This window comes from Cyanistes caeruleus, chromosome 5 (genome assembly GCF_971803275.1).
Source record: "Cyanistes caeruleus chromosome 5, bCyaCae1.hap1.1, whole genome shotgun sequence".
In the NCBI taxonomy this organism is placed as follows: domain Eukaryota; kingdom Metazoa; phylum Chordata; class Aves; order Passeriformes; family Paridae; genus Cyanistes; species Cyanistes caeruleus.
In genome coordinates, this window is record NC_141705.1 from 53592141 (window position 1) to 53610937 (window position 18797).

Below are 18797 nucleotides of genomic sequence, written 5' to 3' on the forward strand. Positions count from 1 at the left end.
CACTGTGCTCTGCCCCCTTAATGTACTCATTAGAATGTATTCAGGCAGAGAACTTTCAACATTTCTAATACAGAACCCACAAAAATATTAAATAAATTACAACTGGAAAATGAACAACGCTTCAAGAGATGACTACCTACACTGACACACCACCAAACATGAGAACAGGAAATAATATATGTTACCATTTCCATCATTTCTGGGTCTTCAAAATCATATATGATGTGCTCTAGAATGTCCCTGTCAGACACAAAGCCGAGTGCACGGAAGACAATGATGATGGGGACCTCCTGTTTGATATAAGGCAGAGTCGCTACTATGCGCTGACCAATGGCACTCTTCTTTGCACCCTGCAAAGATGGGGGAAAGCACAGCTTAGGCTTAAAATCATCCTGCCTTTCAATAAAAGTCTCTAAAATCGTCCTGCCTTTAAATCAAAGTTCCTCTCTGGATTTGGATGATACAACATAAGCATATTTATTCAAGCACCACAAGAAAACATGGCTTCTCAGCAGGCCAACTAAGGAGCCACTCTGCAACCTTACTCCAGCAATGACTTCTTATTTTAAAAACATTTCAAAGTTTAGAAGTCTGTGAAAACTTGTAAGGTTTTTGCTGCTACAAAGAAAAATAAATACTACTCGTTCACTCGTATGCATCATTTCTCTCAGTGCCAAGACCAACCCTATTCACCTTCAGTCTTCCTTCTGTCAGACTTAAACTTAGCTTTTCTAATCCACTTGTCAAGTGATTATTCAAGTAGCTGCTCCCCTTCTCCAGAAGGAAATGCTGTGGGATGCAGAGGAAATCAGGAATGCCCCAGACATTAGGAGTGAGAATACTGTAAAACTTCTATTGAAGTTGCTCTTGGAAAACTCCAAAACATCAGTGCAATACTAAATGAGTACTGACACCTTTTGCTTTAGAAGTTACAAGAAGCACTTATTTCCCCTCACAGATGGCACAACTAGATGTTAAATATGAATTAATATGTGGTCTGCAAAATACATCTCTGTTGGGGTCAGAGATGCAAGATATATATCTTTATCTGTGATGCCTAAGTCTGACACCCAAGAAAGCACTGAATTTCACATAACAACACAGAGTCAACTGTTAGTTAAGTAGAGAAACTGAAAATGTGAGTGTGTAAATTAGAAAGTTTTCTTAAGTCACTGGGTGAGAAAGTTAAAGGTTTAAGCTAGTTTAAGAAATAGGCAAGATGGAAGAATTAGGGTGTTGTCTCTTTTCCTTCTTCTAGAGGTTTTTGGGTAGTAGTAGGTGACTGGATAGAGAATGCCACAGTGCAGCACACAGGTGTTGGGTCATTGTGTCACTACGAAAAATAATTTACTTGGCATTTGTTAATTGGTTAAGTAGTCACATAAAAGACCTTGAAGAAGTTCTTTGTTAGCCGCTTTGCACCTTTCTATCTTAGTGCACATAGCTCCTTGTACCCTGTATAAATGTAATATATATAATAGAAGAATAAACAACCAAGTCTGAACAAGAGAAAACTGCCTCTCCCTCATCAATCTCAGTCCAAGGGGGAAAAAGAACCCAAGCACAAGTGTTCAATCAGGGCACATCTCAACACTAGCTTGGCCATCAGCAAAGGGAGAGTCCCTGCTCTTCTACTTATTCTTTGTGAAAAAACAGGACACAGCTTATCTGAATTTTCTAAAAACTCATGCACAGTAAGTTCAAAATTATTTTTTTCCCTTGCCCTAAAACCTGCCACAAATTGATTCATTCTTCATTCATTCCTCAAATTACTTATTATAGAGACAGGCATAACATATGACAAACGAATTTTTGTTGACTTTTATCTTCTTTACAGCTTAGTATCAGAAGAAATTTCTTCTCAAAAGCAAATGACACAAAGAGACAGGACAGCAACAGAACTCCTAAATCAGTCTCTGGGGTTATTACTGTCTAGCCATACCTGTCCACCTCTGGCCAGCATGCTGACCCATATAGTACTAGTTGGTCGAGAGGAATTTTCCAGACAAGATCTACACTCTCCTGTGTAGGCATATTTTGAATCTTTCTTTGCAAACACATACACTGTGTTCGTAGCCATTTTCTCCTGGGCAATCAGAACCTGTGTTAGAAACAAGAGGACAAATAAATAACTGACCAAAGAGAATACTGAAAGCAACATTCACACTGTTTCTACTATTCCTTCAGGTGCCTTAACTTTTAGAGTGCTGCACAGCATGAAGTCAATTGGCCAAACTCTATGTTTTAAAAATACAGATTTAAAAGAAATATACAGCTAGTTAAGATGGAATAGCCAAACCAAGAAACTCAGGGAACACTGTTGTCTGTTACTACTTACCACACTGCTGGCTCTGCCAAGACATTTCACTTTGATAAAGAAAGCAGTTCATTACCTGTTTTTCCAAGGCAAACACACTATACAGGCAAATTTAAATGCCAGCTCAACAATCAAAGCCAGATTTTTCCTTTCCCCAAGAAGAAATATAAAATTCTAATTATTTTGCTGTGCTTGCTCAGGTTATCAGTTAGAAAATAATGTCAGTTTCACTGGTGAGGCACTAACAGGGTGTGGATATGATTTTCTGAAGCTGCTCCTGCAGCAATGGAGGCAAGAACCTATTCTTAAAACAAAATGCATCTATACAGCTGTGAACAAGCTGGAGGACACTCTGAGTGAGGCAGTGCCTTGTATCAGAGTGGATGCTGCTCTGCAATGCTGGAAAAGGAAATAAAAATATCTACAGCACTTACTGGCAAACAGTTCACTAAACACAAAGCAGTTCACAAAAATGAAGAAGGGAAGAACTGAAGATGGGAAATGTGCCTCAAAGACAAAAATTTGGCTTGAGAAAGCCCTAACAGATGACTAAAAGCCCATCTTTCTGCAAGATCAGGAGCTCCCACAGTACCTCTGGTACACTGGAAGAAGAGTGTTTATGCTTCTAGCAAAACATATGGCAACAAATAACAGAACTTTCAGTGTCTGTAAAGACAGTTGTGCAAGGTATATCCATTACCTTTTCTGATCCATTAATGATGAAGTAGCCACCAGGATCAAGTGGACACTCGTTCAGCTCACAAAGATCACGGTCAGTTAAGCCATTCAGCAAACAGTATGTGGAACGCAACATGATAGGAATTTTTCCTATAAAGGTTTTCTGATGCTGGGTCTGCAACTGGTCCTCCCCTTCTTTAATAACTGTTTTAGTTATATCCACATACAAGGGGGCAGAATACCTACAGAATAAAAACACCACTGTGTTATCTGACAGTTACTACCTTCCTGTACAACCCCGAGTAATGAAGGCAGCTATTCAAACACTCACCGGTGTATTAAACATTACCAAACCATCAATCACCGCCCTTTAACAACCAGACATGGAATTTTAAACAATGCAGTAATTACTACATTCTCATGGCACTGCTGTATTGTAAAAGGGTATGCATTAATAAGGCAGACACAATTTTCCCTTCTGTTTGTCCACCACAGAGCTGGCTCTTACGTAAGGTTTCTCAGTCTGGCTTCATTTGGCATCATAGGTGAGGGTGCTCCATCTCTTTCCCAATGCGTAGGTTTGGAGAGATAGATTTGTTCAAACTTCAACAGATACCGAGGCTGGAAAACAGGGGTATATTTATTTGTAATGGAAGAAACATCTCCACTATTAGCAACCAGAACTGTTACTGCAGAAGAACAGCAAATACATGAAAGCACAGCAAGCTGGGTAACATGGGCTCCTAGGAAGATTCTATGGGACAAGTAAACAAAGTAAACAAAGTGCTCAAGTAAATTCAAGTAAAGTACTCAAGTAAACAAACTTGAGTTTTTGGAAAACAATCTGATTTTTAAAATGGACAAAAGCTCCCTACAACAGGAGGTGGCAAACCCTTGCTGGCAAACGTTTTATAAGTCAAAGAAAAATCTGAATCCTTACGTGAAGAAATACCTTTTCCTGGATTTGCAGCAACAGCCACACACAGTACCATTTCCCAAGTTCTCATTAAAGCAATCTTAAGAATACGTTTACCATCATTCTTAGCTCTGAGCATGGTTGCTAAACCCTCTCAAGTGCTCTAAACTGCCTTCAAAATTTAAGACTGAGAAGCAGAGGGAGACAGAAACCAAAAAATTCAAGTTTTTCCTAATACACACATTTTCTTAGATTAGTCTAGCATCTTTAAAAGTGGTGAGAGATTGTCTGTGACTCTCTTTTTCCTTTAGAGTTTTCTTTTTTCATCGCTAAACCTATTCCTAAAAACTTGCTTTTAATAAATGAGAATAAGATGCTAACCTCTGTGATTTGAGAAAGTAAAATACCAGCTTTTGGGCAAAAAGAATCCCAGCACAAACCATGCTTGTGATCTGAACTGTGACCAGGCACAGGAGAAACATCAGCTGCAGAACTGCACAAGTAGAGAATTCTGCCATAATATATGCAGAATAACAGGAAATATTAAAAATTAGTGAGCTAAATGTTTATGAACCATTTGCCTAGCAAAGAAGCCAAGACACCTCAGTTATTCTCTACAGGATAGTTGCTTGCTTGCAAAAAAATGCAAAGGAACAGGAAAACCGTGTAACAAATTCAATGCTCTGGTGTCCCAAAGTTCCTTTAAATCTCTAGAGGGAAGCGTCAAGGTAGTGACTGACAGCAAGGCAATGGCTCAACACCATTAGCACTTATGGAACAGGGATCAGACTACACAAGGTGAAAGCACCAGAGCCACTGCAGAAGGTGCGCCCTCACAGCAGAGGAGCCATCATGGGCTGCAAACTTGAGACAATCTGTCCTCCTCAGAGGATGGTGCCAACAGAAGATGAACAACAGCACCCTTCGAAAACCTGGACCTAATCTGAATCAAAGCTAAGAGAGAAGTTTCTGGCCATAAACCTTTCTTGCCATGGTAAAGCTGCTGAAAAATCAAAATCTCACCAAAACACAGCTTGCTCTTGGCTAGCTGGCCTGCTCTAGTAAATCTCTGTCCATGCAGTTTTGCAGAGAAACTGACAATATGAGCTGCAGCAGCCACTTGTTCTTGGCCACTTCTCAACTCGAACAGAAGAACAGGGATGGAATAAAACTGTTTTAAAATTACTTTGCATTGTAAAAACACATAATCTCTGCCAAGGTTCTCCACTTACTGGCTCTTCCACTTCTCCTGAGGCATGCTGGGCTTCAGCTTGTAAATCAATTGGTGGAGCATCTTCAACAATTCTCTGCACAGACATCTGAATAAACTCATCAAAGGAATCCAACTGTTGCCTGACTAAACCCTTTTCATCAAAATAGGAGCTAAAAAAAGAGCAGGATAATAAGAAAATTTAATTCACTTCACACATCAATAAAATTAAGATACGTTTATTACCAAATAAAAATATAGTGCAGAATCAAAAACTCACTTAACCCAAGGCATGAGTTTCAAACACAGATGCTCCTCACAAATGTTTAACAATTCCCTCCCTGCCTAAAGACACAGACACTTTAGAGTGACACACTTGCTGCCACCTCTTGGCTAAGCCACGACTGCATGCACAGTCAGTGCCTTAATTTTCCCTTAAATTGGAAGAAAAAAGTGATAACAAACCTTACTGAAACTGGCTTCAGCTCAAGTTTTCAATAACACCTGTAAATTACTTTGCTTTAACTAACTGTCTAAGCTGCAGTGTCCTGGACACTCGTGTTTTGCTAGAAAAAAAAACCCCACCACCAAAATGGTGAAAATAGCCAAATACTGACTTCCTAATGCCAGCATCATCTATGAGATTAGTGGGCAAAACCATGTGCTTGATATGGACTCAAAACCACCTCTTTCTTCACTGAAGAAAAGTGTGTGCTGAGTTTCTTAATCCCTGCCGAGATCCCTTTGTTCCTACTAAAAGCCCTCCCGCTCTGAACGTGCAACACACAGCTTAGCACAACCAAGCCTGCAGCTCCCAGAACTGTTCCCGGCAGCAAGCTGCATGTCACCCGCAAGACCCAGAGCACACGTGCCGAAGGGGTAAGGACAGCGAATTTCAGCAGGTCACCTAATAACAATCCAGCAGGCTTCTTGCCACAGATCGGGGGTGATTTCATCATCGTCTTCGTCATATTGCATATCTGCGAGGAAGCACAACGAATGAGTTAGGCTCCGACCACCGCGGCGTCCCCCCTGGCCTGGCCCCGGCCACCCCGGCTCCCGCGGGAGATGCCACCGCATCCCCCCCATCTCCCGGCTCCCGCGGGCCCCGGCGCCACCCCTGGCCGGGACGGAGGAAAAGGCGAGCAGAAACAAAGGGAAAGCCCCTCACCTTCGTCCGCGTCGTACATGGTGGCGGCGGGAGGAGCCGCGGGTGGCGGCGGCCGAGCGAGAACCGAGAGGGAGCGGAGCGCCGCGGAGCACGGCGCGGGAGGGCGGCCGGCAGCGGAACGGCGGCTGCGCGTCCCGTGACGTCACTCCCACGTCTCTCGCGAGGCGCCCGCGGGCCCCGTGACGTCAGGCGCGCGCGCCCCGCGGTGCGGCGGCGTTTGCGGGCCCGCCATGCTCCGCCTGGGCCCCGCGCTCCTGGCCCGCCTGGCCCGGCCGGCCCGGCCCCGCACCCTGCTGCTGCGGCGGCGGCGGGGCGGGGCGGCGGCGGCGGGCGATGGCGAGGAGCGCTTCGTCTTCCTCGAGTACGAGCCGGACCCGGCTGAGAGGGCGGCGGCGGCGGCGCTACGCCGGGAGCGGGAGCCGAAGCCGCGGCGGGAGCGGCGGGCGCGGGGCGCAGCGGCGGCGGTGCCGAGCCTGTCCGACCCGTCGGTGCCGCCGAGCGGCGTGAGCTGCTCGGGCTGCGGGGCCGAGCTGCAGTGCGGGGACGGCGGCGCGCCGGGCTTCGTGCCGGCCGACAAGTACCGCAGCCTCCTGTCGGAGGGCCCCGCGGGGCTGCGCGGCGCCGTGTGCCAGCGGTGCTGGGCGCTGGCGCACCACGGCAGCGCCCTGCGGCTGCGGCTGCCGCCCGACGAGCACCGCCGCGTGCTGAGCGCGGCCCTGCGCCGCCCGCCGCGCCACGGCCGCGGGCCGCTGCTGCTCTATGTGCTCGACGTGATGGAGCTGCCCGACCCGGTGCTGCCGCAGCTGCCGGCGCTGCTGGGCCCCGACGTGCCCGCCGCGGGCGTGCTGGTGGTGGGCAACAAGGTGGACCTGCTGCCCGCTGACTGCCGCGGGCACCTGGGGCGGCTGCGGCAGCGGGTGGCGGCGGCCTGCGCCCTGGCCGGGCTGCGGGGAGCCGCGCTGGTGGACATCCGCCTGGTGAGCGCCAAGACCGGCTACGGCATGGAGGGGCTGGTCAGCCGGCTGCAGCGCTCCTGGAAGTGCGCAGGAGATGTCTACCTGCTGGGAGCCACCAATTCCGGCAAGTCCACTCTCTTCAACACCCTGCTGCGCTCCGACTACTGCAAGTCCCGCGCCCCCGACATCATCGACAGGGCCACCGTGTCCCCGTGGCCAGGTCAGGGCACCACTCAGCACTTTGTAGCACGGGTAATGGGGGATGTGGGCTGCACAGGTGAGTTGAGAGTCTCTGGGCTGCTCTCGGCCACCCCTGCAGCAGGAGAACCTGTCATCAAAGGGGTGCCTGCCACCCTCAGCACCTCCGTGGTGGGCAGCAAGCTCCAGAGGTGTGCCGTGCTTCAAATTGTCACCTGTGAGGAGCGGCTGAAGTGTTTAACCTGGAGAAAAGCGGATTTGAGAGACCTTATCACTCTCTGCATCTACCCAAAAGAAGTTGTAGCCAGGTGGGAGTCAGTCTTCTCTGTGGCAGCCAGTGACAGGAGAAAGGGACATAGCCTTAAGATGTACCATGGCAGCTTTAGGTTGGACATTAGCAGGAATTCTTCACCAAAAGGATGGCTAGACATTGGAATGGAATACCTAGGGAGATGATGGAGTCACTGTACCTGAATGTGGCACTCAGTGCCATGGTCTAGTCGACGTGGTGATGTTCTCAGAGGCTTTTTCCGACCTAATTGATTCTGTGATTCGTCGGGCCAGCAGGAGTGGGGTGCATGTGCTGAGGGTGCTGTGCATCCTGTAGCGCTAAGAGGCTTGGTAAACCAGAGTGGGTGTGTGTGCACCCCTGCCAGTTCGAATGGCACCTGATGTGCATGCCTTGCCCTGTCCCTATCCATTAGAGGTTCCCTCCAGTCTGGAAAGGCCAGGAGGTGGAGTGGTGAGCACCTGTAGGCCAAACCAAGCTGTCTGAAGTTGAGACTTGTCTGAGGAGTACTGAGTCAGCACCACTCAGCTTTGAGACCCTTTTAGTCAAACTAGCTGAGAGCAGGTCTTAAGCAGGTGGACGGTGTTTTTTGTGTCACCTGATTGGGAAGTTAGTACTTTTTGGGAACAGCTGTAGTTCCACCTCTGACTTTGTGTTAGTGGGTTTCACCAAAAAGTTAGAGAAGCAGTTTTTTTTTGTAATCTTGTTTCTCAGAGATGAAATGTATCAGGTAGTGAGAGACCCAGAAGTGCCTTCTGTTTGTTTTTCCAGGAACAACACTGAACCTGTTGAAATTTCCAATTATTAACCCTACATGTGACAGAATATTCCGAAGGCAGGAGAGGCTAAAAGAAGAGGCAGCAAAAACAGAAGATCAGCTAAGCATTGAAGAAAAAAAGTACCTTAATCAACTTAAAAAGCAAGGTTACCTAGTGGGTGAGTAAAGGTGTTACTTTTCTGCCCCTAATGAAAACACTGCGTTACACAAAGGTTAAGTGATTTTGACCATTGTTTGCTCCCAGATTAATGGGGGCAAGACCTCTGTCTTCTCCATAAGCCGCATCATTACTACTTTTGAATAATGTTAGCTGCTGTAGTAGCAGAGGGTTCCTTTGTGCAATGCCTCTCCTGCCTGAACAAGGCTGGCAAATTCTGATAGCTTAGTAGTTTGCAGGGATATCACAGTATGAGTCATCTCTTGTTCCCAAATAAAGAAAATAAGTTGAATTTTAAAGTCACATTTGGGCTGCAGGCTACAGGGGTTATATTTCATTTTAGTATGTATTCAAAACAGGGGGTTGCCAGAAGATAGCTCTGGTTTTCAGGTAATTCTGTGTTTGGCAGTAGGAGGCACTGAAAAAAGAAGGCAGCCAGCTTTACCATTAATTAGAAATAACAAAGTGTCTGTGATCTGGTCCCTGCTGAGATTTTGGGGCATGAGGAGTGCTAAGTAAGAATTATAGAAGGGATTTCATACCATTTTGGCTTTTGAGCACACAAATTTCTAGCCATATAGCGTCTTTTTCACCTTTATATTAGTGATGTGCATTTCTTTTAAGACGCGAAAGGGGCAGATGTTTGATTGAAGGGAAGCAAGTTAATAACTAAATTACCTGGAAGATCTTTCATTTTAATCCAGGAAGAGTTGGAAGAACATTTCAACAGCAGAAGTCTAGCACTGAGATTGACTTTGACCCTGACATGCTCTCCTACAGCATGGATGAAGATCCTAGAGATCCACCTAAGAAGCATGAGGAAAGGGAGGAGTTCACTCACAACGAAGTGAAGGATGCTCGGTGGTGTTTTGACACTCCAGGAATTGTAAAGGAAGACTGTGTAGGTAGTCTCTGGTGCTGTGTTTCGGGGTGACGGGGTTTGGGGGAACTGTTCTGCCTTAGCTGTGCCTGTGGCAGAGTGTTTCTGTAGTGGGACAGTAGTCCTGGCATTAGGATTCTCTTAGTTTGGGAATTACATTAAGATAAGGTTTGTATTTACTTGAAAGGGGTTCATGTGGTAATGCTGTTGCATTTCTGCGTCATGCAATTGCATTGCAAAGGAGCTGCAGGACTGCATCACCAAGCTTCCACAACCTCTGAACAAAGGGACATAAGCAAGAGTGTTCTTAGCAAGTTCACACCAGCATCACCCAATGAAGCTGGCTCTTCTTTAGCTCTCCCAACCTATGGAAAAAGGTGGAGCTTAGGAGGATTACCAGAGCTATATGACCAAACCACATCTTAGAGAAAGCATTCTTCTGAAGCTAGGAGGATCTACAGTGTTGCTGCTACTGGCTGCAGTATGTCAGTCCTTTGTCAATAGAGCAGTGCTTTACTGAAGCCAGTGCTGACATAATGCACATGTCTAAAACAGGCATGTTTTGATTTTTGGTCGTTTCAATACCCATGCAGAGTTGCAGGTTATCTTTTGGGGAAGCTTAAATAGTACAGGAAGACAGGAAGGTTCTGAAGAGAATGAAGTGCAAGAGTTTCACTCAACTGTGCTGAGAGTTTACAGCTCAAGTGCAGGTACTGCTTTCATGAGCACTGGAAGACTTAGTTATTTAGTGATGTATTTGTCAGACCATAATGTGCACTTAGGTCTCTGATAGACAGCATAAAGCCTGGCATCAGCTTAGAGACCTGGTTTGGTAACTTGAGACTGTGTTCTTCCCTTCTTCTGGAGTTGAATACATGTGGAAAATACTTCCTACATCCAGAAATAGCTGCTGCTGTTTCTGATTCTGACTATCCTCATGCTCTCCTTTAGAGAGTTCCATGCCAAGTTTCAGATCAAATTTTGGTCCTGCAGTCAGTGTTCAATCTGAGTGGAAACCAAGAGATTGTCTGTGCCAGATTTTGGCAGGGGAGTTCCTTGTTTCTCGCTTACTGTGTGAACCAGAATTGAACTGTTGGGTCAGGTGTTCTTGACATTGCTTTACTCAGTCTTTTTCCTCTATCAATATAATGCCAATACTAACTTCGTTGTTCCCATTGAAACATCTGGAATGAGTTATGACAATCTGTTTTGCAGGTTTTGAATCTCCTAACAGAGAAGGAAGTAAAGCTGGTTTTGCCATCACATGCCATTGTTCCTCGGACCTTCATTCTCAAGCCAGGAATGGTCTTGTTTTTAGCAGCTTTGGGACGTATAGACTACTTAGAGGTAAGGGAAGAAAGGATTTTGGGAGCAGCTGCTTCATCTCTTGCTGTAGTACCAGCCATAAAAGGCTTTCTGGGTAGCTTTCCCAGACCATTTAGTTGCTGCTTTAGAGTTGATGAATCAGTTATTGAATCACAAGAAGCATGAAGTCAGAATTGGGATGGGTAGTTGAAAGGTTTGTTACTTGTTACCAGCATGCAGTATTACATAGTGTATAATGGGACTCGCTCTTGAATGCTGACAAACATCTTGAGTTTAGTGTGCTTCCCATGACATACAAAGTGGCAGCATGAGGGAGAGAGGAGAATGTCATAATCAATAGGGAAAGTAGGTAGGTTTCCTCAGTTCTGTGTTTTGTGAAAGCTGTCTGCTAAGGGGAAAAGCATAGACATTTTTCTTTCCTGGCAGACCTCTGAAGAACTTCCCCGAGGAGGCAATTAATTTCATGTTTATTTTAGTTTCTGTAAAAAATATTTTTCAAATGTTCTTCCATTTATTAAGAATCCCATGCCATACACCTTTGTGTGGAGTTGACATCCTGTGATGCTTCCTCTGTAAGAGGCAGTTTCATAAGAACATTAGACATTATCATAAGTCTTAGATAATTTTTTCAGTAGCTTTCCCTGTTTTAGGGGTGTGTATGGCTCTTTTGTTTCAGTCTGCTTTCCAAGATCACCACAAAAATGTTGAATTGGTGCTTTGCTAAGGACACTCTTGGACCTGCTGGAAGAAAAGCAGGAAGGTGGAGGGGGCAGGATTCTGGAAAGTAAAAACTGTACGAGTATGGCAGGAGGCACACATTGATGTATCAGTCTTGTGTATTTGTATCCTCCTGAGATCATGGAGGACAGTTGTACTCAGATCATGACAGAAGCTCCTGCCTCAGCTTAGACCTTTGAATTTGAAGGAATTCCTGCACTTATTCCTGGCTGCTTTCAGTGTTTGGAGAGGTCTCTCCCCTCTCTGACATTGTTTGCTCTTCCTGGAAATGCCATGAGAGTGCCTGCTGAAATTGCTCCACCAATTTTGTATAGCTTGAGAGCAGCTCGAACCAGATACTGTTGAATGAGTACTGCGTGTTAGAAATGTAGTGATAGGAGCAGACCAGATGTCCATCACCTCTTGAGCTAAATAACTACACTTTGTTCTTGTGAATGAAATGAGAGCAGACATCTCTCTTGGATGATTTGCCTGAGCTGAGCAGCTGTGCTGGGAGTAAATGTGGCATTGGGGGTTCTTTGAGGGAGAATGGTGAAGCTATGGGTCTTCTCTCCCAGGAGCTCAAATCAATTTTATATAAATCCTGGCTGCTGTCATTGGCAGAGGCAAATACCTCTCAGACGGGGAGGGGGCATCAAGCAGGCAGATTTTCAAAATGCAGGAAAGAAATGTGGCAGGAGAGAGCAATTCAGGGCTGCTTTTCTGTTAGCATAATTAACATCCTTTTGGTATTTATTTCAGGGAGAAAAGCCTGCCTGGTTTTCTGTCTTGGCTTCTAACCTGTTGCCAGTCCATGTTACTACACTGAGTAATGCAGACACCATCTATGAGAAGCACACAGCCCAAGAGTTCCTAAAGGTAAGGGGAAGTGCTGGGGGAACTTGTGGCTGCTGGTAGGCGGGACCCATGTCTGGGGTACAGCTGACCCAGATGTTCCCGACAGGGAACATCCACAAGTACCAGGAGTTTGGGACGTGTGCAGTGGGTGAGTGGAGATGCACAGTGTGGAGCAGTCTTGCATAGACTGCATGGCTCAGGTGTGTTGGGAGAGAGCAGTCAAGATGATGCGTTTTCAGCAGTTTCTGTTTCCAGCATTCAGGCTGATAAGATTTGCAGTGCTCCGCTTACTCATACTTGGTTCTTGAACAGCCTTAAAGTGCAGGCAGCAACAGGGATATTTTCCATGGCAAACCTGCAGACTGGGGTTTCAGCACAGACTGCAGCTGAAAAATTTACTTCTCTTATTCTTTCCCTGCTGGATCTTCTGCACGTATCTTCACCTCTTGGTGGTCTGACTTTTCACTTGGTATGGCACTGTTCAGTGTAGCACTTGCAGATTGATGGGAGATGGGGTGAGATGTCCCTGTTGTGATACTCCATTCCTGTACACATGGAGAACAAGTGTTGTCACTCACATCAAGGCAGCTGGCCTGATGCACCAGCTGCATCCTGCAGTGGACACTCCATCTTGGCTCACCTTCCACAGGGTTCCTCTGGATGTGATCCTGACCCTGTTCTGACACACCTCAAATAACTCCTGGAGGTTATTCAGTCCAGTTGCTAATTGGCTCACAAATGTTTAATGTCTTTATTCTCCCTTGTGCCTTGCTTGCCAGTTTGAGGTAGGAGTGCTGAAAAATCTCTTGACTATTAAATCATTTCCCTGTGTTTTAATCTTAGGTTCCCATGGGTGGGGAAGAGAGAATGAAAGAGTTCCCCCCACTTGTCCCTCAGGACATTACACTGAAAGGAATTGGTACCACTGAGGCAGTTGCAGATATCAAGCTTTCCTCTGCAGGTAATTTAATATTTCTTCATTAGTTTGCTTTGCAGGGTCTGCATCCTAGAAACATTGATGGGAAGAGGCCTCTTAAGGGGTGAAGCTGTATTTCCTGCTCAGAGCAGGACTGTCAACAACACAAAATCATAGCAGCTATGACTTTGTCCAGCTGAAGTGTGGCAGCCTCCAATAATGGAGATTGATGGCCATGCTAGTACAGGATGGCAACATTGGAATACTTCATGCTCTGGCTGCCATACAGGTTCTACAGTAGCAGGAATGGCTGTGACACTGTCAGCTGTCAGGTGAGACGGAAAGGGCCATTGATTGGAAAGTTTAATTCTTGTGGTTTTGGTAGCTCCCACCATCCCACTTAAGTTTATCAGGAAAGAGCTGTGTCTGAGGAGGGTAACGTGACTTCAGGTGCTGCCTTCTGTTAGGAAGGGGCTGGATGTGACCTCTGAGCTTGATTTCTCAAGCAACCACACGAGGATAGTTCGGATTTTTAGCCACTCTGGGCAGCAGTAATTTGTGTCAGAACCTCGTTTTGATTCTAGGGACTTCACTTCCTCACTGTCCGTATTCTCTCTGTCTGTGCAGGCTGGGTGGCGGTGACGGCTCACGCGGAAGAGGAATTGCTGCTCCGAGCCTACACTCCCAAGGGCACTGCGTTGGTGGTGCGGGAGCCTCCCCTTTTGCCTTACATCAGTACCATCAGAGGGGCCCGGATCCCGGGCACTCCTGCCTACAGGACCAAAAAGCCTCCTTCCTTTGTGGAAAACCTAAGAACCACGGGCAGCAGATAGCGCTTCTCATCGTTGGAGCAAGGCAGAAGACATAACAGCCCCTGGAGAACCTTCAGGCTTATTGGTGTTCAGAAAGTGTTGGACTTGTTTTGAAAGGCCAGCAGGCACATTTTGGAAAGCAGGCCCTGAGGGAAGCTCCACAAGTCCACATCTGATCCAGGTGCTGAACTGCAGCCATTTTGAATGAATTGAGGGGCTGTGACCTTGCTGTGGGAGGGGAAACAGCTTCTCCCTGGGATCTGCATCAACGGGCAGATCCCTTTACCTGTCCTCTCTTGAAATATGGGGTGGAAACTCACCTGCCTGACCTGATCTGACTTTGCTGCTCATAGAGTAGGTGGTTTCTTGCAGGCATGCTCCCTCATGTCAGAAATCATCAACTTATTCTTAAAGTGTTCTCATAGTTAAGGGGGTGGAGGGAGTTGGAGGGAGCAGGGAATGCTCCTGTGTGGGTATGACCCTCCTGGAGGCTGATACTGATTCAACAACGTTGACCAAAAGTGGTGTCCTTTCTCCAGCATCTGGAGCAGATTAGAGTGTGCAGTATCCTGCTTTTGGACACAGGAAAAGAGATTTAATGAAAAAAAATGTGCCTGAAGAGGAAAGTTTTACAGTTCACTGCTTTGATTTGGTTTCTATAGCTTGGGTACAGGTTTTTGAAACCAAGTGTATAGAATAAAACTTTACAAAGATGCTTTTTTGTTGATATAGTTGATAAAGCACTCTTTGTGTGGGCATAAGCACCTTGCTAATCTCATGAAAGCTCCAGTGCAATAATAAGTACACTCAATCTGCCAAAGACAGGCAGACTGTGAGAGACATGGCCACCCAGTCTGCTGAAAAAGAGGCAAAAAAAGAGTATTTTCTAATCTTACCATTTCACTGATGTTTTCCTCAGTCAGTCTGTTGTTCCCCAGAGGCAACTCTGCTGTCCTTGGGTCAGGCTGTTGTCCTGAAGAAGCCTGGGTGATCAGCAGAAATCATTGGCTCATTCACCATCCTCTTCTCACTGTTCGTTGCCTGTGGGATGTATTGGTGCTCTTTTAAGGAAACCGGTCCCTTTGCCCTGCTCTTTGTTTCCCCCACAATTTTCAGCCCAGACCCACCATGTGGATCTGTCTGCAGCCCCTGCTCAGGGCTGCTCTCACCCCGTGTGAGGCAGCCAGAGTCTTCTGTGGAGCCACTTTCCATGCTCTGCCATTTCCTTCAGCTCTTCCTTGCCTTGCACTGCCACTTGCTTCCCTGCTTCCCATTCTGGGGTCTGGTGAGATGGGGCGGGCCAAGCGGGGCCATGGTGGGTTTGAGAAGTGTTGGGTGCCGTGGGGTTTGAAGTTCAGCACTGCCTTGAGGGAGTTCCCTGTCCCTTGCTGGTGACTACCCTGTTCACCCCATGTAGAAAATCAGTTGTTCTTTGTGAAGGTCAATCTGCTGCCAGTGAGCATGGGGAATGTGTTTCATGTGTGTTCAGTCTGTGTCTAGACCAGAGTTCCTACTATACATTAGACAAAATATGTGCACCCTCACCTTGACTTCTCAGGAAGTCTTTTCTAGTTCTTTCTAGAAGAAAAAACCGATGGCAGCACGTTCCTCGCTGCTCAGGCTGTGACTCACACAGCTCTCCTGTTTTTCTTCTGTTTCTGTGTTGTGAAAGCCAGCACATGTGTGGCCACTCCTAGGGTGTGCTTGGCAAGCATCAGAGCACAGGCAGCAAGCTCCAAAATGTGTTTTTTCCAGCATGGATATATAGGACTGTAGCTGTCTTCCTGGCTGGATTTCTGTGTGCTGTTGGCAGGCCTCACATTTGGCTCCCAAAATTACTGAAGGAGTTGCCAGCAGGACTGGTGTGAGGATTATCTGTTTTAGCTGTGCTAATCTTCACAATGCTGTGATTTTCAATTTCCCCTGCACAAAAGGAAAAAAACACATCTTTTTAATGTTTAAGAACAAGATTCTAGAAGTTTTTGTTTTTTTTTAATTCTTCTAAATTTACTTTTGTGGTGATGAAAGAGAAAGTGCTATATTTACGTCAACTGTTGTAACACACACAGCAAACCAACCCCTGTACAAATTCTGCCCATTATTTTTGAGCAGGCCATGGATTTGTCAAGTACTTTCCTTGACTTGCTCATAGCTAAATGGGAGAACCATGTTGCTTTGTGTATTTCTTCAAGACTGGGTATCTTGAACACTTTTTAGCTGGCAAGAGGCTAAACAACTTCTTCATGTGTCTAGAAACAGCATGAACAAGTCATGTCATTCAGTTTATGTCTTAAGCAAGAATGCTGAGAAGAATGCAAAAGAATACTGACCCAGAGACCTCTGCATCTTGAACAAATGCACCAATCCAAACTTCTTCCTGTATGAATTGCATGCATCAGATGGTGGTGAGAGAGACAGTATCAAGATTTTCCAGAACTGCCAGCTTTAATATCACAACCCAAAAGCAGATGAAGGTATTGAAAGAAACCAAAGTGACACCTATTCCTATTCATCCCTGGCTGTGTGACAGGTGTGTGGATGAGGTACATCATGAAAAGGGACTGGTAGGCAGCACTTCCCCTCTACACATCAGAGGTCTGAAAGGCACTGTAGCTCTTTGAGTCAAAGCCACCATAATGTTCTTGTGGGATGATGCAGTTCTGCAGTGCCTGAATTCAGAGCCGTGTTAACAGGCCACAGGAGAATCCATCACTCCCGCCTGTCTAGCTGCCAGCTTAAAAGTATCTTTGCTACTGATTTCCATAAACACATCCATTGCTGAGCATAATAGTCATGGGCTACAGAGGTGAATACCCCTGGCTCTGCCTTTTTGCTTTGTAAAGTTCTCACACATTTGGTGGCTTTAGTTCTTCCTGGAGCACTGCCTGGGGTGGTGTCACTCCGTTCCCAGTATGAAACAGACTATAATTTGCACAGACTGTTCCTCAAACTTTTATAGAAGAATAAAAGTTTGGATATCTTTCCACCAGTGAAATGTCTGGAAAAAGAAAGGTAAAATGATTAAGAACTACAAACATTCAAAAAGTGAAGAAGAGGGAAAAAGCTGGAGCAAATAGAAGAAAAAAGTAAGTAGCAGAAACTGCTTGAAAGAGGACTGCATTTAGAGACAACATTTAAATTTTGTGGTCTTACATGCAAATCTTACTACAGGAAGATTTTAAAACTAGGGCCTGGACTTTGGGCCCCACAGAGCTTAAGAGTTCTACAATGGGGTACAAGTGTTACAGAAACAGGGAAATGTAGATTGCTACAGTTTTTCTTCACAAAACTCTCAGAAATCTGCCCACACAGATAAAATATGATGTCTTTGTGATCTGATGTATCCTCCATAGCCAAAACCACAAAAGAAAATGTATTACATTTGTTTTAAGGGTGCATCTGAACTCAGAAAGCAGTTCTTGAAATCAGAAATAATACCTTTACACATTTGCTAATTGATAATAAAAATGTAACTACAAAATTAGTCCCGATCTTTCCCTGTATATGGCAGATTGTACTACATTTAGTCTGAAATTAATAAACAGGTAGTCACATGAATTTTGAAATTTTAAATGAAGCTATCTACACTTAGAAAAGAAAGGTTTTATTCTACACCTCTAGAACATTTGGTGTGGCTTTGGTATATTTGTCTACAAAATGAGAATACCACTTCTGCAGTACATTCTGTATCTGCAAAACAAGCACATTTAAATGAGGGAAGCCTGACAGTTTTTCTAGAAGTCAAGGCAGGCAAAGTTAGAGGTTAGAAGCAAGTCCTTGAGCTTCTAAATGTCAGATTTGCCAAGACCTTAATAAAATCTGGCAAATACAAAATACATTGTAAACATTAACAATGGGACAAGAAAATAACAATATATCAAATACCCATGCAAAACTTCTGAGAATTTGCTGAACCTCTTGCAGTTATGACAAGCAGAGGAAATATGGGAGAAGAGAGGAAAGGAAAAAAAAAAGTGTAAAAACATGGTATCCAGCAGAGGGAGGTAAACCTCACTGATACACTGTTCATACTTCCCTACTCTATGATGTGAGGGGGCCCACAGGCACATACTGCTCCTTTTTGTCCAAAAAATAAGGGAAATTTGGAGAAGTAAAGGAATATCCTCCTAATATGTATTAGGAAGCGTGTCAGATAGATGCATGCATGCTAAGTGTTTCAAACTGGTGCCTTAGAGGACATTTTTTCCTGATTTGAACTAACTGGGAAATGCAGTAAATACCTTTGACTAGAACCTACCAGGCAATGAACTGCCAGGATGCACTGGGCAAAATTTGAGGTTTATCTATACTGACAAAAAAATCCCACAGATTTTAAGGTTAGAGATTTTTGGCTAAAACTGTAGTGGATAGGCCAATGTTTTTAAATTTAGGTATCTAATCTTTATGAATCCAGCAAACATTTTGGAAACAATCATTTGACATCCATTTTACAACACTTGTCACTGGGCTTTGTGCACTCTGGGCTCCCTCCATGGAACTCTAGGACTTGTGCTTATGTCTGTGTAGTAGCTCCCAGGAATTCTTTTGTAATAATACATAATTCAACCTTTTTAAAAGAGCCTGTGACACTTTGAAATGCTGTGGTAGTCCGTACTGG

The 18797-nt window shown here is 45.2% G+C and overlaps 2 protein-coding genes across 3 annotated transcripts in view; one reads left to right on the forward strand and one right to left on the reverse strand.

The window, feature by feature from the left end:
• The window catches only part of POLR2B (RNA polymerase II subunit B), a 17325-nt gene extending 10875 nt beyond the window's left edge, over positions 1–6450 (reverse strand). Inside the window, exons 1-7 of one of the 2 annotated variants that reach the window (XM_086888680.1) lie at positions 6293–6450; positions 6029–6101; positions 5144–5294; positions 3504–3616; positions 3018–3237; positions 1943–2101; positions 186–350 (exon numbers count right to left, since the gene is read on the reverse strand). In XM_086888680.1, the coding sequence (XP_086744806.1) occupies positions 186–350; positions 1943–2101; positions 3018–3237; positions 3504–3616; positions 5144–5294; positions 6029–6101; positions 6293–6311 (900 nt within the window). In that variant the 5' untranslated portion in view covers positions 6312–6450. The remainder of the gene's footprint in view (positions 1–185; positions 351–1942; positions 2102–3017; positions 3238–3503; positions 3617–5143; positions 5295–6028; positions 6102–6292) is intronic. The other variant, XM_086888681.1, reaches the window with a different exon arrangement.
• Positions 6451–6522: 72 nt separating this feature from the next.
• Positions 6523–14894, forward strand: NOA1 (nitric oxide associated 1). The gene is made up of 7 exons (XM_023926424.2): positions 6523–7468; positions 8507–8671; positions 9375–9571; positions 10766–10897; positions 12356–12472; positions 13295–13412; positions 13995–14894. Exons 1-7 carry the CDS (start codon positions 6523–6525, stop codon positions 14198–14200), a joined length of 1881 nt encoding a protein of 626 aa, XP_023782192.2. The 3' UTR covers positions 14201–14894.
• The last annotated feature ends 3903 nt before the right edge of the window (positions 14895–18797 follow it).